This window comes from Puma concolor, chromosome F2 (assembly GCF_028749965.1).
Source record: "Puma concolor isolate L17-30 chromosome F2, mPumCon1.1.hap2, whole genome shotgun sequence".
NCBI classification, from domain to species: Eukaryota; Metazoa; Chordata; class Mammalia; order Carnivora; family Felidae; genus Puma; species Puma concolor.
Window position 1 is genome coordinate 21,051,278 of NC_141684.1, and position 26,259 is coordinate 21,077,536.

General features: G+C 40.8%; 1 protein-coding gene across 5 annotated transcripts in view; it reads left to right on the forward strand.

Moving 5' to 3' along the window:
• Positions 1–26,259, forward strand: part of SAMD12 (sterile alpha motif domain containing 12) — a 389,558-nt gene that overhangs the window by 37,848 nt on the left and 325,451 nt on the right. For all 5 annotated transcript variants that reach the window (XM_086695947.1, XM_086695946.1, XM_086695948.1 and 2 more), the window contains exon 2: positions 468–646. In XM_086695947.1, coding sequence (XP_086552073.1) covers positions 468–646 — 179 coding nt within the window. The remainder of the gene's footprint in view (positions 1–467; positions 647–26,259) is intronic.

A 26,259-nucleotide genomic window follows, 5' to 3' on the forward strand; every position in this document is an offset into this window, starting at 1 on the left:
TGGTACACGCTCAGCAAATAGTTGTACAGTCCATGCAAGCAGGGGTACTTGAGTGGATGCTTGAATAGATTCAGAGGAGGAGGGAACAAGCGCTCTTCCAGATGGAGGCAGAGACAAGAAGCTGAACTGCAGGGGTTGAATGAGTTGCATGTGTGGGAGGCAGGAACGAAGTTGCCCGATTTGGTAATCTCATCTGTGATGTGGGCATTAGTAACTTGCTCAAGGTCAAACAACTTGGAACTGATGGTTTCTGGATTTGTGCTGAAATCTTTCTGACTTGAGAGCTCAGGGTTTCCTCTATGCCATGCTCCCTCCTCCCCAGATCATTTCCCATAGATAGTTATCACACCACTTGTAAACTTGCCACTGCTTTGTTTCTTCCCTCTGAGGCCACACGAAATACTGTCTGTCGTGGACGCCTTCTTTGCAGGACTTGTTTTCAGTTATATTTTTTTCCTCTTTGCTAGCTCTCCACTGTGGCTTGAATCCACGGGGTATTGATCATCCTGCCCGTGCCGAAGGTATTAAACTACAGATTGAAGGTGAAGGTGTTGAATCTCAATCCATTAAAAACAAAAATTTTCAGAAGGTGCTTGACCAAAAAGGAACCCCCAAGCGACTGCCAGCAGAAGCTGAGACTGCTAAGGTAGGTAGTAATCCACTAAATTATGGAGATTGTGGAAGCTGCAGCTTTGATACTTTGTGGTCCAGCCACACAGAACGGATGGTCCTTTCACTCCTTCCCGGTGTATCTTCAGTTGAATGAGCACTGACTGCTTCTGGGTTCTAGGCAATAATGAAAATGTTGACTGCATCCCCTTTGGAGTTAAACACGTTTGTGGTCCATGTCCTGCCATGAGTATGGTACAGAATGGGCTATTGAGAAAGATGCCCTGGACTTAAAGGTGAAAGGTGTGTTTGCCAGGCTCACACTTACCATTTTATGAACTTAGGCATGTCATGTGATTATGCAGGCCTTAGATTCTTCTTCTGTAGAATGGTATCATAAAAACTCCCTCCACCATGGGTAGAGCAGATGAAATAATAGCATGCGTTGGAAGGATTGTGCAAAAGGTCCAGTGCTGCTTGTGCATGAGGGTCTTTGGCAGACAAACACTGTTAATTAATCACTGATGTTTTATTCAGTATATCCATGTATTCCAGGTACTGTTTTAAGGACTCTTGATATACTGGCCTACTGTGTCCCTGTAACAATTCTGTGAGGTAGACCATCATAAACAGAATTCTGATGGAAGATAGAATTATCCTACTTTGTTTTAGGATGCTTAGTTCTTTTTCGTTTTTAGTCTTAAATGTAGGTACATAACATACATATACTGGTAAAATGGGGCTTGGAGGGTAGATGATCCTTTAGTAAGGACCACCTCTTCTAAAGGTTTTCCACAGTGGAACTGGCACTTGATGGATTCTTTGTGTGAAATCAGTGAAGGTGCTCGTGTCAAGGGCACAGTTGAAGATGTTCGTATTAGTTTGCCCCTTGGAAATTGAAGAAACTAGTCTTCATGTGGTGTTCAGTTTTTCCCTTGTGCATTCTCTGCAGAGGAATTTCCTTTCAAATGTTTGCATGAATGATTATGTGCGTGCCTTGGAAAGCAAATGTTACAGTCAGCCAAGAAAAACTTGAAGTAGAAAGGTCACTTTGCTGTCCTATAGGAACCAACTCCCTCCCCACCCCAAACGTCTTCCAAAATCAAATGTGAATGTCTCTGCTTTATCCACAGTTGTGAATAACTGCTACTGTTACTTCCCTTCTTTAGTGTAGATAATTAAAACCGATGACCTTAAGTGCATGCCTTTGTGTGTTGTAGAGTTGGGAAATGATTAGCAAGGATACTGTAGATAATTGGCACTAGACATTTTAGTGGAAAGAAATTGCATCTCCTAGGAAATTGGTCTATGGTTGAAGTTTGGTTTGTGAGGAGAGTTGGAAATAAGTGAGCCCTGTTATATTTAAACCTCCTCCATCTCTGATGCTACACAGACATCTTGAAAGAGCAAGGGGAGAAAGTGTATGAAGGATCTTCTTTAGGAAGATAAATAGCTTGAGTGGGATCTTTTTAGAAGGATGGTTAAAATATTAAAAACTAGAGTGGAGGAAAAGAAAATTGCTGGTATTTGTCTGATTTTAATTCAGTTTTAAACATTTCCAGATCATATTGCTGGTCTGTTTTCCAATAAAAAATAAAGTTTTATTTAAATCTGATCTGATTTGATTACTTCTGAAGTATTTGGAATATGTGATACTGTAGTAATTCCTGAATTTCACGTTGATAGCATTTGCTTTTGCTTCTAGATCACTTTATATTTGCTTTGCTGAAATCATACTTCACTGAGAATAATGTAGTCTATAATGACCCTTTTCTCAAGCATAGTCCACATATTGGAAACCAGATTCATTTGAATTATCCAGATCATCTACAGTGTAAGGTGTTAAGGGGATTCTGAGTATTTTCACGTTGACATCATATTTAGAAGTGGACAGACCAGAAGCCTTAGTAGAGCTCAGGCAAGGTATTTATTCCCTTTTTCATGGAGGACCTGAGGACAACTGTGTTTGCTGGGCAGACAGAATTAAAAGTAAGTACCACAATGTGATTACTACAGATGTACAGTGTTACAGACACTGAACCTTCCGTGCCACAGTGTGAAGTTAATTTTGTGTGTGTACAAACACCTTTAAAGGGTTTTTGTTGCCTTAGAGGGTTATTGGAGTTGCAAGTTTTCTTTTTTTCTTGAGTAAATAATTGAATGTTGGGTAAACTGACCTACTCTAAATAAAAAATCTGTTAGAAATGTATAAATTTAAAGGCACTCAGTAATGTAAATTGGTACAGCTTTTCTGGAGGACAGTCTGATAGTAGCTATCAAAATTTTAAATGTGTGTAACTTCTGAGCCAATAATTCCCTCTAGTAACTTGTCCTAAGAAATAGTCATCCAGATGTGCAAAAATGCCTACAGGACAATGGTCACTCTGGCGTGGTTTATAATATGAAAATGTTGGGAACAGCTCAACTGTTCATGCCTAGAATGCTGGCTAAAGGTACTATGTATATTCATGCAAGGGAATAGGATTCTGTTCCTCCCTTTATAAGGGTAGGAGAGACCTGTGAATTCATCTTCGTCTCTTCAGTCTGCTGTAACAAAATACCATAGACTAGGTGGCTTATAAACAATAGAAATTTATTTCTCACAGTTTTAGAGGCTGGGAAGTTCAAGATCAAGGTGTCACCAGAATCATTGTCTGATGAAGCCCCACCTCCTGTTCAGATGGCCATTATGTCACTGTGTTACATGGTGGAGAGGGACAAGAGTGCTCTCTGGAGCCTCTTTTAGAGCACTGATCCCATTTATGAGGACTCCACTGTCATGACCTATGCATGTAAAAGGGCCCCACCTCCCTAATACCATCACAATGGGGGTCAATATAGGAATTTTAGCAGAACATAGACATTCAGTCTACAGCAATATTTATGTGGGAACATGAGTGTGATGATACTTTAAGGTGAGGGGAAGAGAAGGACACAGTGTGTATAGCATGTCCCCATTTATGTAAAAATGTCTGTTTCTGAATAAAGACGTCACTGAGTCTGGAAGAGTTGATTGCACAATACGAACAGCGATTTATATCCGGAGTTGAGATTATGGGGGAAAACCTTCACTTCTGTTTTGAGGTTTTTTTTTTTTTCTTTTGTTTTTTAAAGATATGCATGCTTTTAAGTGTATTGACTTCAAATCCCTTTTCAGATTGCTCTATTAACTTGAGTAGCTCAGCTGAGACTTTCCTATTTGAGTCGATATTGTGCCTTTTAGGGTGCTGATTTCCTCCCATGGCTTCCAATTCTTGTTGGTAAGTTATTTGCCAAAGGAGTAAGTTCCTTGGGGGACTTTTTGCCTATATGTGCCTTGAGTTCTGGAGACCATTTGGTGTGGTGCTTTTGTGCTTGTCTCCTGTTGAACTTTTTGAGATGTAACAGCTCTGACCAGTGTTACATTACAGTTCAGTTTGACTTTGAATCCCTTTGCTACTGATTATGCAAATCAAGTGGTCCTCCCCCATCTCCCCATCCCATATGCACTTTCTTGTTTGCAGGCTTCACATGAACCTGGTTCCAGCTTCCCGTCATGCCTGTGGGCCTTGCCACTTGGAGTCTAGCCATGCTGGGTTTGAAACCAATCCCTCCCCATGTCACCTGTCCCAGATCCCAGCAGGCATGGTGACCTTCATGCCACCTCATTGCTGCGGTTTTCTGACACCTAAAAATTTCTCTTCTGTGACTTCAAGCTTGGCTTTACATCAATTTAGAGATTGATTTTCTAGTGCCTTTAAGTTCTAGAACCCAAGGAATGGGAGATTGTAGCATGACATGCTTAATATACCATCTTGACTCTGAAATTTGTGTTACTTTCATAATCTAGAGATATATCTCTCTATTTTATGTTCTTGAAATAATTATCTTTTTTGCTTCTCTTAGAATGTGATTTTGGAGCCATTGACTCTAATCCCCAAAAGACTAGGACTCTCATTCCAGAAAGAGGTGGTTTCTGCCAGGAGATGCCTGTAGCTCTTACCATAAGAGAAACCAACGGAGAACCAAGCTCACTTTTTAAAAATTTATTTATTTATTTATTTATTTATTTATTTATTTATTTATTTATTTATTTATTTATTTTTGAGACAGAGAGAGACAGAGGATGAACGGGGGAGGGTCAGAGAGAGGGAGACAGAATCTGAAACAGGCTCCAGGCTCTGAGCTCAGCACAGAGCCCGACGTGGGCCTCGAACTCACGGACCGTGAGATCATGACCTGAGCCGAAGTCGGATGCTTAACCGACTGAGCCACCCAGGCGCCCCCCAAGCTCACTTTTAATTAAGCTTTATAACTGGGCAGCAGTGAGTCTAGTTGGAAAAAAAAAATGGAGCCAACTGAAATGTTGGATCTACAAAAGATACTTACCAATGTAAATTCTAATTGCTTACGTGCACTTGGGACTCAAGAGAGTACACATGCCATCAGGGCTGCAGTTACAAGTTCAAGATGGGAAAGAAAAAAAGAAAAGCCATGTTAACGGTTAATTTTATGCTACAGTTGGATTCAAGGCAAGAGATAAGTATAACATTTTTATCTCCTAGGGAGGTGCAAAAATTATAAAGGTACACATATGGGGGAACGTATAGCCACCACAGATGAGAGCCAAGGTGAGGGTCTTAACACAGAGAAGGCACAGCCTCTGTTGTCCATCAACTTACTTTTATTCTTAATCTTTTTACCATTGTAGTCACGGAGGCCCAAGGCCAGCTCCTAGTCCTGCAGACCAGGTATATGCCCACATAGAAGTTTCCAAGGAGACAGTCCTATGAGAGACCAAGGTCCTTCCTGGAGAGGCCCTGGCCTGAGGTTTGTTCCCCCTATTCTCACAAGCAGTGGAGATGGAGCAGCCAGAGAGAAGGTGTACCAGTAAAGTAGAACTTGACCTATGTTGTGAAATATGGGTAAAGCTCAAATATGCAGCAGTTAAGAATGGAAGCAATGAAGTCTAAGTACCTTGAGCCAAGGTTTGGCAGCCGACTTCCTCAGATGTGCTCAGCAGCAGTCTCCTTAGAGTCAAGATTCATGTTTTGGAAACAGGTTAGAACAATACGTTGGAGCCAAGTTTATGGGATGTGAATGCTAGGATGAGGAATGTGAGTTTGTTTTCTGCCTGCACTGCTCAATATGGTAGCCACTAGGCATATATGGCTATTTAAATTTATTAAAACTGAATACAGTAGATCTACTTCCTTGGTCATACCAGCCAAATTTCAAATGGGCAGTTGCCACTTGTCCAGAGGCTATTGTTTTGGATAGCACAGACCTAGAACATCACAGAAACTTCTATCAGCCAGCACTGCCCTGATCTGTAGAAAGCTATTGATGAGACACTTGGGTGGCTCAGTCTGTTAAGCATCTGACTCTTGGTTTCAGTTCAGGTCATGATGTCATGGTTCATGAGATTGAACCCCTTGTCGGGCTTCACGCTGACAGCACGGAGCCTGCTTGGGATTCTCTTCCTCTGTCTCTGCTCCTTCCCAGCTCTCATGCAGGGCATGCCTGCATGCTTGCTCGCGCTCTCTCTTTCTCTAAAAATGAACTTAAAAAAAAAAAAAAAGTTATGTAAGTTCTCTGGGTATAGGAGTTAAATGAGAAAACAGTATTTTTGACATTGTCTCTAATTCTTGTCCTTGGGTCTTGGAGGACGTGTGCATCAGTCATAAGAAAGGTTGAAATAGGAGTCTGTTTTGAGAATAATGTTCCCAACTGTTCTGATGGTTGCGATTTCCATTTCCATGGCAACTCTGGCTATGGCATAAATCAGCCTATCAGCAGGCAGTATCCTGCCTGTTCCCTGTTGGAATTCTGGGATGTATCCTCACCAGTGGCCTAAACACAGCATTGGGAAATGAGAAACTTTTGCCTTCTAGACTTGATTTTCTAGGTGCTCACAAGGAAACTCCCTTTCTGTGTTCTTATGCCTATAAAATAAGGGTTTCCTACAGTTTGTATTTTTTCTTGCCAATGATTCTAATTTGCTAGAGTCTGTAAAGTGGCACAGAGTGATAATCAAGAGTCTTGGTGGCTTTTTGAAGATGGCATTTTGAGTGTCCCTCATACATGCATGACTGCCTTGTATTTTTTTTTTTTAAATAAAATACATATCCCTATTTAGCAGCTAAGAAAACAAAGCGTTCAAATGAGTTGCCAAAACTTAGTTTCTGGCTAACAACTAGAGAAAGATGGCATTCAAGTGTAAGTCAAATGACTCCAAACCCAGGGTTTTTTATTCCCTTGACATTAAATGTACAAATGACTTATTTATTGGAAAAGAAAATATAATCTGTTATACTGAGAATCTGGCCGGCTGGGCTGAAAATGAGGTTAAAAAAACACTGCACGTGATCTGTATTCCTCAGAGAGAAACACAGAAAATCTTGATCTCTGTTTTATATAAGGGAGAAGCAATGCCAGCATCTAAAACAGTGAATAATTGCCTGCATTTGGCTTTGGGATGCATTATGTGCATCTTTGGCAGCAGATAGCCTTTTCTCATTAGGCTAATATTAGATTTAGTTTGTATTTCTTTGGCACCAAGTTAAAGGAGCTGGCCTGGAACTTGGTGCTGGAGGCAGGAGGAGAAAGCTTGGTGCTTTGGATAAGCCACAGGCGGATAAATGAGAGTTGACTGGAGATGGCTGGTGGACGTTTGTAACTCTGAGCAAGAAGCATTCATTTGGGATTAAAACAGAAAACTAAAAGAGTTTTGACTGGGTTAAAAGGTGAAGGGTGGATTGTACTTAACCTTGATCAAATTACATTGCTCAGCTGCCTCTGAGAAGGTCTATGGCAATTTGGGGATAGAATGATCTAATTCTTGGCTCTCTGTATTTCTTGGCTTGGGGAGGAAGCATGTCTCCAAAAGAAGCTGCCAATCCAATATAATGTCACCAATGATATGAAAGGACATAATGCATTGGAAATGTAATGAGCACACACTTTAAGAATTGTCAGAAGGGTCAGAACAAGAGAGGCAAGCCAGAATGACTTCATGCTATGTGAGTTCCAGGGCCCCAGCACATATATACTGGGCACTTGGAAAGCTCTCAGGAGAAACTATAACAAGTCCATATTTGAAGAGGTAAGCATTTATTACTGAAGTATCGAGCTCTTAAAAGCGTAAGAAATAGGGTGTATTTGCATCAAAGATTCATGGTATGATCAACAAAGAAGGAACCTTAGGGAGCATCTGACCACCTAATTTATAGGTAAGGAAACTGACTCTGGGCTTCTCCAAGATTTGGAGGCCAGTAGTGGCCCAGTCTAGTCTCAAATATAGTTCAATACATGGCCAGTGCTTTCCATTCTATCATGATGACAAATTTATGTGAAACAAGTTCTTGGAGCCATTTGGTTAATGGTACTTTTCTGGTGTAGTAAGACTATGATGTGTGCCATTTGAAGGTACAGAATGAAAGGTGCCGCTCAGGGAAAGTGGAGCCCGTAACAGCAGGTGGATCAGAACCAAGTTACAATTTCACTGACCATTTTGACATAGCAGAGGTAGGCCTCTGGAGGAGAGGGCATTTGGGTTCTAGGGATGGCCTGTCTGATGGCTCTCTGCCCCAGTGCTTTTCTTTTCCAGTCTGAAATGTAAAGATCAGTAACCCACTATGGAAGCAGTTTAAAGAGTCCTTAACTGAGTTAAGAACTGAGTTAAGAATCTCAGTCAGAACTGAGATATTTCAGGAGAGTATGCATCTACATGAAGGCAAATGTATATCTTGGGCCTGAGAAAGAGACAAACATAGGTGGGACTCAGGACAACAGTGAGCTTATGCTGTAGTTGTGATGAAGAATCCTAGTCCTCAATGACTGAGGTTGGAAAAGCTTAGCATGTAAGGGCCTTGGTTAACCCAGCTGAGTAAGCTTAAGAAGCAGAGTCATAGGTTCAAGTGTGAGAAGGAGTAAGATGAACATTATTAGAGGGCTGTGGGAGAAAGCAGGGTTTGGCCTTTGCCTGCAACCATAGCTAAGGGCTGTTGCTAGTTCTTAGGGAGGGGCATTACAGTTTAACAAACACACATCTTCCCAGAGCACATACGGTCTGTCTGTCTGTGTGTCTCTCTTCCTCCCTCTCCCTCCCTCTCCCTCCCTCTCCCTCCCTCTCCCTCCCTCTCCCTCCCTCTCCCTCCCTCCCCCTCCCTCCCCCTCCCTCCCCCTCCCTCCCCCTCCCTCCCCCTCCCTCCCCCTCCCTCCCCCTCCCTCCCCCTCCCTCCCCCTCCCTCCCCCTCCCTCCCCCTCCCTCCCCCTCCCTCCCCCTCCCTCCCCCTCCCTCTCCCTCCCTCCCCCTCCCTCCCCCCCCACATACATATGCTAAAATACCTTTATAAAATGCATGTTTAGTAAGGTTTTTAAGTGAATCTTTGCTTTCCTTGGTATCCTACGTTGTAGTTGCTGTTGAGCTATGAACACCTCAACTCAGGTGACCATTTAGAACGGGGTTTGCAAACTTACAAAGGGACAGATGGTAAATGGCTCTGCACTGTTAGAGGGGAGTGTTGCTATCCCCATGTGACTTTGACGAAGTGGATGCATTTCTCTGAGATAGTTAAGTGGTGGACCTGTGGCTGAGTTGCATGTCTACATATCCTCACTGCTCCATATCCTTCAGCTGTGCCTCTGCCTCTGGGGGATGCTAGGCATCTCAGCTTCTGACGCTGCACACCCAGTATGATGGAGAACTGTGGAGAGAGGGGTGGGAGGTAGAGGGGTACTTCAAATCATTTTAAAAGAACACTTTTTCTCTTCTCTATAATTATACAAATGAGCACAGTGTATGTTCTATTTGGACATAAGTTGCCAAAAGTTTATAGTTGGAAAGGAAAAAAAATGTAGTAAGTAATCACTTAAAACTACCCTGATTTACTCATACATTGAGAAAGATTTTGTAATGATTGAATTGGAAAAAGGGTATTCCACTATGTAAAAGAAACAAAATGCAAACTGCATAGGCACATCTGTTGTACAGAGATGGAGTATTCACCAATATATCCTGTTCATTCATCTGCCCCTACAACCTATTCTGAAAGCCATGCATGTTCCGTCTCCACTGTCCTCACAGGTCCACATCACCGTCTCCTCTCCCGTGGACCACCTCAGAAGCCCCTTAACTGGCTTCTGCTTCACTCTTGTCCTCCTGCAATCATGCTCCACACAGCAGTATTGAATCAGAGGATGCCATTCACCTGCTAGGCATCCTTAATGATTTTCCATAGCACTTCATGAATTTAAATTTTTACTTATCGTGACTGATAAGACCCTAAGACCTTTGGGCTTTGCTTGCCTTCTCAACTTTGTCACATGGCAGGCTCTCTTCTGGTTAGTTGAGCTCCAGACATACTTATCTTTCTGTTTCCTGAATATACCAAGGTCATTCTGTCTTGAGAGCATTGGTACTTGTCCTCCCTCCTCCTGGTTTCCTCCCCTTCATCATTGCACAGCTGATTCTTTGTCATTTAGGTCCTAGCTCAAAGCTCAAATGTGCCTCTCTAGAGAAGCCTGACCACCCTAACTAAATTAGTTCCCCAGTCGCATTCTGACATCACTGTCCTTCATGGAAGTTCTACCTGTCTGAAATCCTCCTGTTTATTTTCTGTGTCTCTAGTAAAATTGAAACACCTTGAGAGCAGTGGTCTTGTCTGTCTCATTCCCTGCTATAACATCAGTACCTGCTACATTGTCTAGCACATAATGAAGAATGCATTTTTGATAAACTAATGAATCCATTGATGTGAGACAGACGTCTCTTGCCTCTGAGTCCTCCTCTCTTTTGCCTCATCGTTAATTCATTATGTTTAGCCTCTCTACAAGCGAACAGAAAGATAAATCTTGCAACATCCTATAGTGGTTGGCCATGTGGGGGGAATAGTTTTCTGAACAGTTTTCTCACTGAGTGATGAGTGAGACCTCATCCGCAGGGTGAGCAATGAATACTTCCATAGCCAATCAACTATTCTTCATCCTCAAAATCTAGATTGTCTCTAAGCCAGAGAAAATAGCTTTTTGCAGTGTGGCAAGCATTCTAAACTTGGATTCTCCAACCTCCATGTCAGGACCCGGTAATCTCTTCTACCTCTAGGCTTGGCCAAGATTTCAGATGGCAAGGTTCTCTCACCCCCACGCATAACTCTCTTTCAGCATCCTCAGTATAAGCATCTGTTGACTCTCCCGATTTCTTACCCTATTTTCTATTCTTTTTTTTTAAATTTTTTTAAGTTTATTTATTTGAGAGATGGCGTGAGTGGGCGAGGGGCAGAGAGAGGAGACACAGAATCCAAAACAAGCTCCAGGCTCTGAGCTGTCAACACAGAGCCCGATGCAGAGCTCAAACTCCCAAACCATGAGATCATGACCTGAGCCAAAGTTGGACACTTAACCGACTGAGCCACCCAGGTGCCCCTCTACCCCCATTTTCTTGAAGTCAAAACTGGAAGGAGATGAAAAGCAACAGCTTCTCCTTAAATGATTAAGAACTCTGCCTTAAATTGAAAATCAGACCAACAGGCACCAATAAATACCTAAGACATTATTTTCAGTTCTTAATGAATTAGAAATGGCTTTTAAATGTTGCTTTCACAGGTAACCTTAGACATTTGCTATCAGAGTCTACTTGGGTTGCTATAACAAAATATGCCTAGTCCATACTGGGTGGCCTTAAACAGCAGATCTATATCTCTCAGAGTTCCAGAGGCTGGGAAGTCCCAAGATCAAGGTGCCAGCCAGTTGATTCCTGGTGAGAGCCCTCTACCTACCTGGTTTGGAGAAAGATAGCCTTCTGGCTGTGTTCTCACATATTTGGGAGAGAGTGAGCTCTAGTCTGTCTTCTTCTTAAAGGGACATTAATCCTATGTGGTTCCACCTCATGATCTCATCTAAAACTATGTCTCAAAGCCCCATCACCAAATGCCATCACATTGAGGTTAGGGCTTCAAGATAGGAATTGGGGAGGGCACACAAACATCTGGTCCATAACATATACTAAACATGCATTTTGGCTAAAAGCTAAACGGCTGAGTGTTAAATCATTATTTGGCTGAAGTTGAATATCACCATCATAGAATGAATATCTTGCTGGCATACAAGAATAAACCTGAAATATTAATAAGAATGCCTATTTATTACAACTTAATTAAAATTATACCAAGCAGATTCTGTTAAAAATTGGCATTGTGGTAAGTGGTAATAATTTCTCAGAGCTGTCAGCTCCTGTGGTTTTTATATTGTACATTTATGATACTGAAAATGTGCTCTCTCTCAGCTGAGGTCAGTAATGGAGCAACCTAAGATTTTTGTCAAGCTCTGTCATGACAGGGTCATGCTAATGGTGATATCCCCCCTTCAAGTCATTAAGTTTTCTCCTTCTCCAGTAGTAACTACTAAAATAAAGGCTTCTACTCTTGGGCTTGCCATCTTGGTTGAAAGTCATGAGGCAATTTCATTGAAACAGTCCCATAAACTAAAGCTTTGGGCTATACTTGAAAAAGATGCTTTTTTAAAATTTCAAAATGAAGCTTAATTTTGTTGCTATCGCTTGTGGTTTTTTTAAGCAACGTTTTCACAATATTCATTGTAAAGCAGGATTCTCAACTCAGCAGCCAGAATGGTCTAGTTAATGTGCGAGTCAGATCATGTTCTTCATCAGCTTCCTGTTTTCCTCAAAAGCCAATGTCCTTCAGATGCCCTACCAGGCCCTGCGTGATCTGTCCCCTGGCACGCCACTCATGTCATCTGCTACCACACTAGCAAAAGCTCAGGCTGTTCCTACGTTAAACCGGGCGTCTTCCCACCTCAGAGCCTTTGTACTGGCTGTTCCCTCTGCCCACAATTCCTTTTCCTCAGGATGCACAAGCCGTGCTCCTTCATCTCCTTTAAATCCTCGCTGCTCAGCCTTCTCAGTGAGGTTTACATGGGCTCTTCTATCTAAAGAATGAACTTTTTCCCAATGCCCCTGATCCCCTCCCAGCCCCAGTATACCCATCACTTGCTAAAACCGTGTATCATTTCCTTATTATGCACATTATTATCCTACATCACCATCCACCACAGTGTAAACTCCAAGGGCAGGGACCTGTTTTGTTCAGTAATCCCAATGACTGCTAACCATGCCTGGTATGTCCTAGGAGTGCAGCCATTTTTTGTTTACATGAATATTTGTAATAATCGGTATACATTCATCATCTGGCTGATAAACTTTTAATCTTGTATGAAGCAAACCAGGAGAATCTTACTCTAAGCGACATGCCTAGTTTTATCGGAAAGGGAATTTTCATATAGGGACAGTAAACCTAAAGAACACCCCTGTTTGTGTTACTGATGATGCCATGGTGATGAGATATGTAAATAACTTGTAAGATCAAATGATAATAATTGCACACAAGTTTGGGGTTGCCAAAAACACAGTTGAAATGGCATTTGGCTACTTGGCCTGCCAAAAACCAAGGTCGAAGCCAAATCCTAATAGCAGATTTTTGACCAAATGCTACAACCAAAGCTGGACTTAGGCACCTCCTCATTCTTAATATAATTAACCAGTTTAGACCCTAAACATGTTTACCTTCCACACTGTGTAATCTATTTTGGGGGGGGAAATCTGATACCAGCCTTTCACATGTTGTAAATACACAAAAAGGGTTAACCCTACAAAGGCCTGGATAATAGTAACCGCTTGCACGTGGCCAGTACAGGCCAGAACTATAACAAAACAGAAGAGAGGAAGATCTCAAAACTTGGATTTGTTATCACACAGACATTCTTATACAGGATATGTGACTTCACTATTTTGATTTATCTTCAAATTACATCGTAAAGCTCGCCAGGCTCTAGGGCCTAGGTCTGATCCCTGTCCTACTACTTACTAGCTATGTTACCTGGGGCTCATTTCTTGACCTCTCTGCTCCAGTGTCTTCATCTACCCAGTAGGGACAATCCTTGTATATACCTCACAGTATGGTTGTTAGAATCACTGCGGTTGATGTATATGGTGCTTAAAACAGCTCCTGGCATATTGTAATCATGATGTAAGTTTGCTACTATTGTTGTTCTTAATATCATCCTCCAGATATTTTGGCCAGATGGATTAGAGAATACTTTTTTTTTTTTTTTTTTTTTTTTTTTTTTTTTTTAGCAGTGGGTTTCAAATTAGGTGCTTATAGCCATATTGGATTTATCAACAAGTTTTGTTTGCCCACACAAACTTAAAGTTCAGATTCAACAGTGGAAAAACCCAGAAATTCTTTATTTAAAAGCTCTAGATTTTCTACTTCTCGAACTTAAAAAACCTGGAAATGATAAGCCTAAATTTATACAAGCTGCAGCTGTCAACTGTTGCCCCTTTTAGTTTGGTTCTGGCCCTCTTTACTCATTGTGTTTCCAGCTAGGTTTCTCTAAGCAGTTTAGTTTGTGACCCTTGATAAACAGGACCCTGACATAGTATAAAAGTCAGTTAACCTTTTCTTATTCTGTGAAAATGGCTCTTCTACCCTTAAAAAATGTACAGGTTATTCTATATTCAAAGTATCTATTGGACCCCCTCTCTGGTGATACTATATTGAGCAAGACAGAAGTAGAAACTGGATCTCAAACACATACTTGATGCAAATTCTAATATATATTTGGAAGGAAACCAACTGAGGTCTGAGAAACCGTTAAAAATGTTAAAAATAGCAGCCGTGCCCAAAGAAGCAAGAACACTTCTTGGGAGCAAGAATGCTTCATGGAGCTAGGTCAGCTTGTGCAAAGACCCTCAAGTACAGAAGATTGCATCCTGCTTAGGAAAGGAGAGAAGACCAGTGTGGCAGGTTTACAAATGGCTCCAGAGGATACTGGACCAATTGTGTGATTTTGTCTGAATTTTATACTTAGTGCAATGGAAATCCTTGAAAGGTTTTAGGTAGGTGAGGGACTTAGGAAGAGAAGACTTGAGCTGTTCTTCAGAGTTGATTGGAAGCAAGCAAGAGTAGAAACGGGGAGACTGGAAAGTGACCGTTGAAGTTGATGGCATTGACAGATGGTGGTGTGTGGGTCCAGGGTGGAGTCAATAGAAATGGAGAGAGGTAGGCAAATTGAAGTTCATTTTGAACACAGAATTGGTGAGACATGATCAGATAGATTCATGAGGCAAGGGAGGAATCAAGGATAACTCCTATGTTTCTGGTTGGAGTAGCTAACTGGACATTGGTAAGATAGGGAAAATCGGCAAAGGAGGCTGTTAAAAAGGGGAAGCTTGGGGGGGGAATCAGAAATTTCATTTTGACCGTGTTAATTTTATAATTTCTCAGTTATATCCAGAGAAGATAGCAAGTAGGTTATTAAACTTGGGAATCCAGATTTATGAGGGAGGTCTCAGCCACAGATAGACTGGAGGCCATATCTGTCACATTGTGCATGAGTGAGAGAGAGAAAGTATAGAAACCAAGAGTTTCTCCATTGGTCCTTATCTCTAGGAGGTGGTATCTCTTTGGCTGCTCTGCTTCTGTTGCTGCTTCTTTGATGGTTATCCTTGACCTCTTGTCATTGCACTTTGAGCTTCAGGGCTAGACTGTTGAGTTTGTAGGGTAATGGTAGCAGAATAAAAGGCCTTTTGTAGAAACACAGCTCCTCCTACTTTTTTCTGTCCAGCCTAATTTTGACCTCTCTCACCCACAGTCATACTTGCCTACTGTTAATGGTTTTAAACTTCTAGTGAAGAGGCTAGTGCATATGGTCAGTATTCAGAAAAGGGGAGGAGTAGGGTTGTTGGGGATGAGCTGCTGATACAGTTTTTAGGCTTTAAGGCTTACTAGCTTTGCATATGGATGTGAGAGTGTGTTTACTTTTACCAGTGCTGTCATGGGAGAGGACACTTGTGTTTGTTCACACTATCTGCTTCTCTCCTGTGCTCGTGGAAGTCTGCACTTCCCACTTTCTTAAACTGACTAGTTCTAGACATTGACCTTTGAGAGAAAGCAACCTGTACTAAAAGCAGCAAAACCCTGGTACAAACTTTCAACTCCCTCTTTTCTTTTGGGGGAGTATGGTGGCTGCATGTTCAGATGGCAGAGCACAAAGTCAAAAGAACTTTGATCACTAAGTCAATGGAGGACAGCTACTCAGGAGCTGCATTGTAGCTGACTTTCTGTAGAAGCAAGAAATAAACTTGTGTCCTGAGGTTTTGAGGGATGTTTCTTACTGCAGCAGAAGCGTAGCCTAACCAGGTCAATCTAGGTGACATCTGGAACAATGCAGTAATGCTTGCTCAAAACATAAGCTACTCAAGGGCAGGCATCTTGCTGAACCTCAGGCCAAATTCAACCCCCCAACAAAGATGGGTGTGCTTAACGATTACTTACAAGTCAGTATTGATCATAACTTTCTTTTTAACAGAGTCTATCAGTGTTCTTTTTACTCTCAACTAGTGAACTAAAATTAAATCTCTATTTGAAGATTTTCAAGCTCTTCTCCTGGGTCCCAGTGATTGCTACCAATATAGAGACATTCTGGGGCATGTGTAGTGCCCCATTTTGTGTTTATATGTAATTGACAGCAATTAGCCACCATTTCCTTCTCATTTTGATGCTGTGATTTCCTTTCATGTGGTTCTTGCTTTCTTCTAGCATGTGTCACAAAATGCTCAGTGCTTGTAACTGGCCTGAATTGTTGGGCTTAAAAGGTAGAGGTGAGTGTTTTTTCCAATGTCCTGTGGGGGAGGGGCAGGAGCTAATCTGCTTAAGCAATTATTCTGTTTTGGAAAAGCTGACCTATTTTTCCCTCCTGAATGCAAATCTGGGCTGCATCTCTTACTGTTTACACGTTGACTTTCTGAGACACAAGTTCTTCTCCTTGAATGACCTCTTTCTCTCTTGGGCTTACATGGCTAATATTTATCGGCAACATCTGGGGTTTAGTGCAAGGAAGTTATTTACAGCAGTGCTTATTAGTGCACTTCTGTGAGTCATGGGAATTTCTAGCCAGTGCTGCCATTTTGTTGAGGATGGCCCCCAGCGGAGCCCTGAGATTTGCAGCTATCTTTCAGGAAGCAGAAGGCTTGTGTACCTTGATGAAAAGTTAGAGGCTATAGGGGAAAGGAATGGTTACAATTAGAATGGACATTAGGAATTTTGTAATCCCACCCTCTCATTTGACTGATGAGAAACCTGATGGGCAAAGAAGGGAAATGACTTATAGCCGCCTGTAAGAAATAAGTTAGAGATGCAAGCAGGAGTCAGGTTTGTTTTGTTCTCATCGTGCCTTTTCTTTCTTGGGACTTTATTCAATATTTGTCCAGGATGTCTACAGAAAAGAAGCTTTCTTGGATCACAGATGATTACTTCACCATAGATTATTGTTCAAAGAAGAAAAATACAAGAAAATCTTAGTTAAATTTGGATTTTTTTTAATCCCTGACATTTTAAGGTTTCTCCCCCTTCCTTTTAGGGATCTTCTAGGCATCAGCTAGTGAGGAGAACAAGCAGTTGCCTTGGCCTTTGTGCTCTGGGTGCAGATGGTGAGGACTCTTGCTGAGCCTGGAATGGGAAGGACTTACATCTCCAGCCGCTGCTGAGGGACTCCTGAGCTCATGTGTGTTTTCCACTCAGTCTTTTAGAACATGTGTACTAATTGACACCTACCACAGCATATAAAATATGTATGTCAGACTAATGGTTTAAAAAAAAAAAAAAAAGACACTGGTGAACCCACCATCACACTTAGAAAAGCGTGCTCACTTTTAAACTCATCTTCTCTTGCGTTCCCTAGAAATGGCTGGCTTCCTTAGCTCCATCTTTTTTGTTTTTTTTTTCCTTGTTTTCTTTCTATATAATGTTATGGACTAAACCTGTACACATATCCTCTATTTTTAAGATGGCCATGAGTCACAACAGTCTCTAATTTTTTAACTTCATTCCTCAAATAGAGTGATTTTTCAAGATTGTCATCAATGCTTTTCCAGTCAGTCTCACTGTTGGCCTTTCTGGCAGTGTCTGCAGGTGACCGCCAGATCCTCATCTGCAGGACTGCCTTCTCCCCAGTCCCCCGTTTTCAGCTGCCTGGTAGACCGTTCCACTTGGACTTGGTGCGGTTACGTCAAGGGCAGGGTCAAAGAGAACAAAAGAAATCTCTCCCCTTTGACCACCAACCTAATTTATGAAAATCTTTTTAATCTTGAACAAACCTCTGAGGAATAATTTGTGTACCTTCCCTGTATTTATTGCATCATCCATACTTTAATTTCTTGCGATTTGATCTCTGGCTATGTTGCTGAAACTATAGTCTCCCAAGTTATCTATGAGTTGGGTTTTTCTACCTTTATGCGCCTTGCCTCCAATGCACATCCTTAGTACTTCTCTGCAATGTTTTACATTGTTGGTCAATTCCTGTTTGTTTTTGGACATGTACTTCTCTCTTAGTCTATGAAATACAGCTAAAGTGTGGTTTTTTGGGTTTTGTTTTTTTTTTTTTGCCTTTTTTCTCCCTTTTCCCATCCTTTTTTTTTTTTAATTTTTTTTTTACATTTATTTTTGAGAAACAGAGTGAGACAAAGCATGAGCAGGGGAGGGGCAGAGAGAGAAGGAGACACAGACTCCAAGCAGGCTCCAGGCTCTGAGCTGTCAATACAGAGCCCGACGCAGGGCTCGAACCCACGAACTGTGAGATCATGACCTGAGTTGAAGTCGGATGCTCAACCGACTGAGCCACCCAGGCACCCCGATTCCCATCCTTTTTTTAATGTTTATTTGTTTTTGAGAGAGAGAGAGAGAGAGAAAAAAAATTCCAAGCAGGCTCCATACCACCAGCACAGATCCCGATGCAGGGCTCAAAACCCACGATCTGTGAGATCATGACCTGAGCCCAAGTCAGATGCTTAACCTGAGCCATCCAGGCGCCCCATTTCCCTCCTTTTTTGAATGGCCTCTTTTGTTTTTCTTTAATCTTCAAATGCAGTGATTTGCAAGTCTGTCATAATCCTTCTCTGGTTGGTCTTCCCGTTCCTTTCCTGGGCAGTGTCTCTGCACATGACCACCAGATCCTCCTCTCCAGGCCTGATTCCTTTCTTGAGGCCACCTTCATTTTCCACTGCTGGTGGACAGCTCCGCTTAGACCTCTTGCACAACATGAGGGAAGGCTGCATCCTTCCTCTAGGAATATAGGGTCCTTTGACACAAAAATCAAGGAGGAAAAGCTTAATGTATACTATATTAAATGGCAGTCCAGCCCATTACTCACAGATTTTGTAATTTTCAAGGAAGGTATTTCTTTTTAGAAATGCTGTACATCTACGTTACTGGATTAACATGACTTCTCTAAAGCATTTCCTTTCATACTGAATTATGGGTACCAATTTCTATATTTATAAACTGAGGAGGAATAAATATCTTTATAGCTTTCTGAACAAAATTCATCAGCTAGTCCCATGAACCATGAACTTTAATACACTAACTTCCTTGATTTTGAGTCAGGTTGAGACTTGCACCTGAGCATTTTGGCTTCTTTCACTGAAGAAGACAGTTTTAGGACAATGATTATATCCCCTAAGTTAAAGTTTGGGATATTTATAAATAGTTTTAATTCACATTTCAAATTGACCCTATGGAGGAACAATGCAGATTTAAACTAAAATACAGAACTGTGCTTTTCTTGAAAAATTTTTCTTATCACATGAATAAGTAAAAGGATTTCCTTGCTATGCATTATCCGATGTTTAAATTTTTTAAATATTGGTCTCAAAATCTCATTTCATTATATGTGTTCTTATAGTTTCACTTTTACTGTAGTTGCTGCTTTTTTTGTTTTTGTCCCTAAACTAGGTGCAGGTTTTAGGGCCTGAGGCTTAGTTTTTGGTAATTTTGCTACAAAATTTCAAATACAAAAAATAGTATGAGTACTAGGAAAAATCACAAAAGTTACAAATTTGAAAGAGCTGGCAAATACCACAACCATCCCAAAGTCCCCCAAAAATCCATTTTTATTAACTGATTGACCTACCTCTGTAATACTTTTTTCCCTTTTATATTTTGACTGCTTGCTGACAGATTGCCTTTCCTAAATCATTGATTTTTATAATATTTTCATAACAAGATTAAAAGGATAATTCAGTCTTTTTTGTAGTATGTTTGAGCAAGATTTCTTGATGGTATTGATATTAGGGTTTATATCATGTGACCTCTCATACAAATGTACTTTCTGGTTATAGGAGTGCTACAGGTTTGAGCCCTAAAATAAGAATTATGATAAATTCTATTTCCTGTGATTCCTAGAAACACAACTTATTTATTTTTTTATAATAGTAGTTACCAAAGTGTCTATTCCATAGTTACCTTTGACTTGGTGTTTATGAGAACTAGATTCTGAGCTTTCAGGGTTCCATATCTAAATATGAGAAGAATTTTCTAAAAAGTAGCTTCCTGCTTCACTACATCTCAAAGCTTGCTTCCTTCACTGCACAGGAACTTCAGTGCCAAAGGCTGTGGTCTCATGACTGAGTCCCTGCAGGTGGGACTGGGCACAAAGTATTCTTGGAAGTCATTTCTACATGGACACACCTCCTAATAACTATACATGGAAGTCAAGTAACCATATGGTACCTTATAGACAATACAAATACGTCCCGCTCAACCCAAACAAAATGTGATTCTACTTAAACTTCTCCAGAGCTGGATCCCCCCAAATGTCTGTGGATACTCCAATACTACCGACATGAGGAAGGTGTGTTCGAGAGTCAGAGTAGAGAGACTGTTACCTTAGTTAAGGTAAGGTAACTAGGGTAACTGTGGATGAGCTACCTTATCTTAGTAAATCTCATAGATTTTAATAAAATATATGATTACCTGATTCAGTTGGTAAAGCCCTTTCCTGGCCCTGAGGAAATGAGAGTCTGGAAGCTTCCCCAACTTAAGTCATAGTACATTTGCCCCTATTTAGCATTAAATGTATGTGATGATTCCTAAAAAGCGTTAGCTTTCTGAATCTTAGCTACTTTAATTCTCTTTATGATGTAGTGCTCTTTGAGATTTAATCTTTAAATTTGTGTTTTAAAGTAAAAATACAGAGAGAGCAATCTCTCTCAATTTAAAATTGAATTAAAAAAAAAAAAAAAACCGACCAGATTTGCTGTACAGAAATTTACTTAAAGGGCATAGTTTTGTGTAATCATTCAATAAGTATGCCACACGAGATTTGCTATGGGCATTACCTATCTATGCAAAGAGGGTTAGGGGAGAGAAGGTTTTTAATCACAGAGAACACTTGTCTACCAGTTGTCACATGCCATGTGCTGCTCCAAGTGCATTTCACGTGTCACCATTTGTAATTCTGGCAGAATTGCACACTAGACAAACTGAATGCCCTCCCGTTAAGAATCTCAAGAAATGCTTGGGGCGCCTGGGTGGCGCAGTCGGTTAAGCGTCCGACTTCAGCCAGGTCACGATCTCGCGGTCCATGAGTTCGAGCCCTGCGTCAGGCTCTGGGCTGATGGCTCAGAGCCTGGAGCCTGTTTCCGATTCTGTGTCTCCCTCTCTCTCTGCCCCTCCCTCGTTCTTGCTTTGTCTCTCTCTGTCCCAAAAATAAATAAACGTTGAAAAAAAAATTAAAAAGAATGTCAAGAAATGCTAGACAAAATATAACAAATCTTAATGCATGATGGAACTTGTAAGGATGTAAAGGAAGTCTTGCTAAAAATGAGGAGACTAAAAGCCAGGAGGTGAGAATAAGGGAGGGTGCTATGTTACCTTTGTAGACCATTGACATTTAGGTTTTAATACTCGTGTGGGGTTAGAAGTGAGACCATGGAAACAGCCACCCCTGCATAAAAGAGGGACTCTCAAAAGGGAGTATTCTGTATTCTTTGGGAGTGAGTGGTCTAAAGAGTCTTCCCATTAGTACAGGAAAGCAAAAGGAAATTTATCTGTCTTAATTTGAGTTTTGGGTAGGGGAAAAAAGGTCTTCCTAGAAGAACTTGAGTTCATGTACTTGATTTCCTGTGAGTTCAGGATTTATAATTCCCATGTTCCATAAGCCAAAGGCTAAGAAATTAATTCCCAAATTAGTTTTGTGCTAGTAATAGCCCTGGGACAAATCTCAGAACAAAAATCTACTCTGAAGGGAGTCTTTTTGAGATATTAGGAAATCAATATATAGCTCTCCTTTCTTCTTCTCCCTAAATTGGGACCTGACTGAATTATTGAGTCAAGCGGCTCATAGTCAGAATTTCACTTCTATTCCTGATAAATCTGGTTGGGCAAGGTGCAGTATGAGCTTACACATACTTTGCCATCTGACCTGATCAGCGTCTTCATTGAGCTCAACTTCGCAGGTACAGGTCACCCACATGGGACAGACCAAAGATTGTGTATGGTCTGGCAGTTATCCATGTCACTATGTAATGACAGAACAATTCACTAGTAACATATAATGATTCTAAAGTTTCATGCATTTGATAGGATAGCCTCACAATGTATTAAAAAATCACATGAGGAAACTGACAAATTCACAATCATAGAAGAAAGCTTTGACTTCCATTTCTTTGTAATTGATACCCTAAGTTGACCAGCGTTAGAAACGATGTAGAAGGTACAACAACACAATAATCTTGATCTTGGGACAACAATCTCAATAATATTGACACAAAGTAGAATGTTATACCAAAAATTAAAGAGTATTTGTTCTATTGGTACGTGCAAGCCAGTAAGCTGCAGGTGGCAAATTAAAGGCCGCACATGCTGTATATAACCTGGAGACTGTCCTCTACCCTTGCATAGAGAAAGTCTTGGATACGGGAAAGACGACCTTTACAGAAATGGTATAGTATTATTTATAATACCAAAAAAAATCTAAATATCTGTGAGAAGACCAGGTAAGTTAATTCTGTTGTGTTCATACAAGGAATACTAAATATTGTTTAAAAAGATTGGAATAGAGTCACATAACCCAAAATGGGGAGGTCTCATAAACGTGAGTGACAACCAAATTGTAGAATAATCTACTCAGCATAGGGAGATTTATGTGAATTGTAAAATGTAAAAAAAAAATACTGTTTATGGATATATATATAGAAATAGAAGAGGATGCTAGATTTTATAAACAGTATTAGGATATTTTTTTCCTGTTCATTTTTTTAAAGTGTTTACTTACATTCCAGTTAGTTAACATACAGTACAGTATTAATTTCTGGTGTACAATATAGTGATTCAACACTTCACAACAGTATTGGGATATGAAGATATTATTTTCCGTGGTGGGGTAAACCTGGGGCAAGCGAGGATAACAGGTTTTACCATGGTGCTTTAACTGTGTTTGAAATTTTGTTTGTTTCTAAAAGCTCTGGAGTAGCACTAAACATAATTTCAAGATTTTACAAATCTCAGTGAAACCACAAAGACCTCTATAGATCAGCTATGTAAAAAAGTCTGCATACCACTGGGACTCAGATTGTGTGTCAAGACACTCGCAGTTTGGTTCACGATGTGTCCTTGGAGTACAGTGCCCTTTCTGACCTACTGTAGTGTGCTCCTGCCTGAAGACTCATTTTGGATAACATCGTTTTCCATGAAAGCTGCTCTGATCTACCCTAATGCCAATCAATATTAACCTTCCTAAGTGTTCCCTCAGCATTTTGCTATTCCTCTATTACGTCCCTTATGGTCTGCGTGGTTGCATATCACTATGATGTGTGTGTGTTACTAGATTGTGAATTTCTTGAGGACAAACCTGGGGTCTATATCATCCCTAGCTATTAACGTCTTTATACTTACTAGGCTCTGAAAATAACATTAACCAGCTTTATTGACAGTTTCATTTCGACGATTGTTGTACTCTAGAAACTATTCTTTGGTGACAGCCAGAGACACGCACACATACGCGTCACTCGCCAGTTGGCAAAGGTAAGTCCTAGGGATGGCCAAATACTGTGACACATGGATGGTATTTACTAGGGAGTCTTAGTCATTCCTGCCACCTAAGTCTTGAAGAAAATCACACAGCATCTGTAACTCCTTTCACCTCGCCATGGCCTTATCAGCAATTCTAGAAGATCATGCTTGGGGGCATGGGAGTGACATTCTCGGCTATAGAATGTAAAGGAACAAATGTTGCATCTTTGAGAATATCAAAGAAAAAATACTCTAATTGGAATAGTTTTCCATTAAAAAAAATTTAATGTTCATTTTTGAGAGCAAGCGAGAGAGAGTGTACAGGTGGGGGAGGGGCAGAAAGAGAAGGAGACACAGAATCTAAAACAGGTTCCAGGCTCTGAGCTGTCAGCACAGAGGCCCACGCTGGGCTCAAACTCACAAACCATGAGATCATGACCTGAGCCAAAGTCGGACACTTTACCAACTGAGCCACCCAGGCGCCCTGGAATTGTTTTCCATGTAAACATTTAGCCTTTCCTTATAAAGTGATTGGTAGGTAGATTTTGCCCCACTCCCCATTTTAAAGATGAGAATACAGATGAGCTTAACAGCAAGGACTCCAAATTTAAATTCTTATGCCTCTTGCTCAGTGTTCTGTCCATAGTTCTTTTACCCTGACCTTTTCTAGTTTCCCATTCTCGGGGTATGATTTCTTCCTTTTCTTCTAAACCAGTGTAGAAATAACTAATGACTAAGGTGTTCGTTGGAAGTCACCAAATATCAGGGACTGGTGATTGTGCCCCCAAATCATTTAAAAAACTCTACTAGTGAGCTGACACAGTGCTCAAGAATCCCATCATACCTTTTACCCAATTTCATGCTGCAGTGAGAAAGCTGCCTCATTGGTTGTGATTAGGCTACTTACAGTATAACTGACATTTTCCTATGGTTTGTTTCTGTTCAGGAAAAGTAATGATAAACACATGGGAGAGCCAGGAACCGGTCTGGACTTCATTGGCACTCTGTTATTTAGTGGCAATGGGGAGATGTACAATGTGATTTACAGAGTAGAAGAGACCTCTTATTTAAACTTTATAGTATTAATATTTTTGAATATTGATTTGGTTGTCAACATGAGCTGTAGAATTCATTCATTTGTTTGATTTGTTAACAAAAGGCTTTATATCTAACATCTCTGTGATTGTGCAGAGGAAGACAAGTTTGTTGTATGTATATCAGTAATACAGAGTGAGGCGCTGGAAGAAATCTGGGCGGCTTCCCTAGGGTTGAGCAAATGAAGAGGAGGAGGAGGCCTGTTTTGGGGAAATTTTAGTGTATGCCTTCTGGCACCCACTCAAACTGTGAAAGTTGGGTAAGAATATCTGAGTTGTTCTATCAGTGATTTAAACAAAACAAAGAATGGAAACCAAGTGTAAAGATAAACAACATCAGGAAAGGAATTCTTCAGTGTGTACCCGGAGAAAGTTGTAATGGAAACTAATGTATAATTACTTACGTGTGGAGCTACTGTGTTGCTTATTTTGCTTTATTCTCACATTTGCTGTGTTAACAAACAACAGATGAGTGTTAGCTCTTTTGTAGTTATTGAATTACCGGTTATTTGTTTCCCAGATTCCTGATTGGTCATCCCAAGGTGTCACCATTCTCCTGCAGATGCACAGACGTGGAAAAATACGGTTATTAACTAATCTGAGTTCTCCGGAGAAACGGAGCCAAAAGGGTATATAGATAGGGATCTAGCTCTGTGTGTTTTGGCTATGTGTCGAGAGACTAGTTCACGAAGTAGCTCGTGTGATTGTGGGGCTGGCAAGTTTGAAATCCACAGGGCAAGGGGCAGGCTGGAAACTCAGTCGCGACTTAAATGTTGAAGTTTTGAGGTAGCATTCCTTCTTTGGGAAGCCTCAGTCTTTGTTCCTAAAACCTTTAACTGATTGGATGAGGCCCACTTGCGCTATGGAGGGTGTTTTATTAGGGTTCTCCAAAGAAACAGAACCAATAAGGGTGTGTATGTAAGATTACGGAGGCTGAGCAGTCTCAAAATATATGCAGTCAGCAACAAACTGGAGACCCAAGAGAGCTGCTGGTATAGTTCCAGTCCAAAAGCCAGCAGGCCCAGCACCCAAGAAGAGCCAGTATTTTACTTGGAGTCCAAAGGCAGGGGGGGACACACACACACACACACACACACACACACACTGCTGTCTCAACTCAAAGCAGTCAAGTGGAAAAGGTTCCCGTTTACTCAGGAGGTCAGCTTTTTTTGTCTATTCAGGTCTGCAGTTGTTGGCCCACATTGGGGAGTGCAGTCTACTTTACTCAGTCTATGGATTAAAAAGTTATTCTCATCAAAAACACCCTCCCAGATGTGGGTGGCACCCATGGCCCAGTCAAGTTGACACACAAAATTAACCATCATGGAGGATAATCTACTTAAAGTCAACTGATTGTTTAAAAAAAAAAAAAAAATACTGTCACAGTAACATGTAGATGAGTATCTGACCAAATGATTGGGCACGTAGCCTAGTCGACACATACAATTAATCATCACCTAAGGTGTACTTAACATTCTTTTCGTTATAAAAGTACTGTGACCACATTATAAGTTATTAAGAAGGAGAAAAAGTAATATATCCATTACCCCACCAGAACTTTGTATTTTCTTTGTCTTTTTGGTAAAAGGGTACATTTTAAAGTACCTTGAAAATATTTGCAATACTGTTTTAGATGCTTGAAAGCTTGTATCTCTCATGTTTGTTTCAGTAGTCAGCGCAAAAACACTGTAATGGGAGCTGGGGCTCGGGAT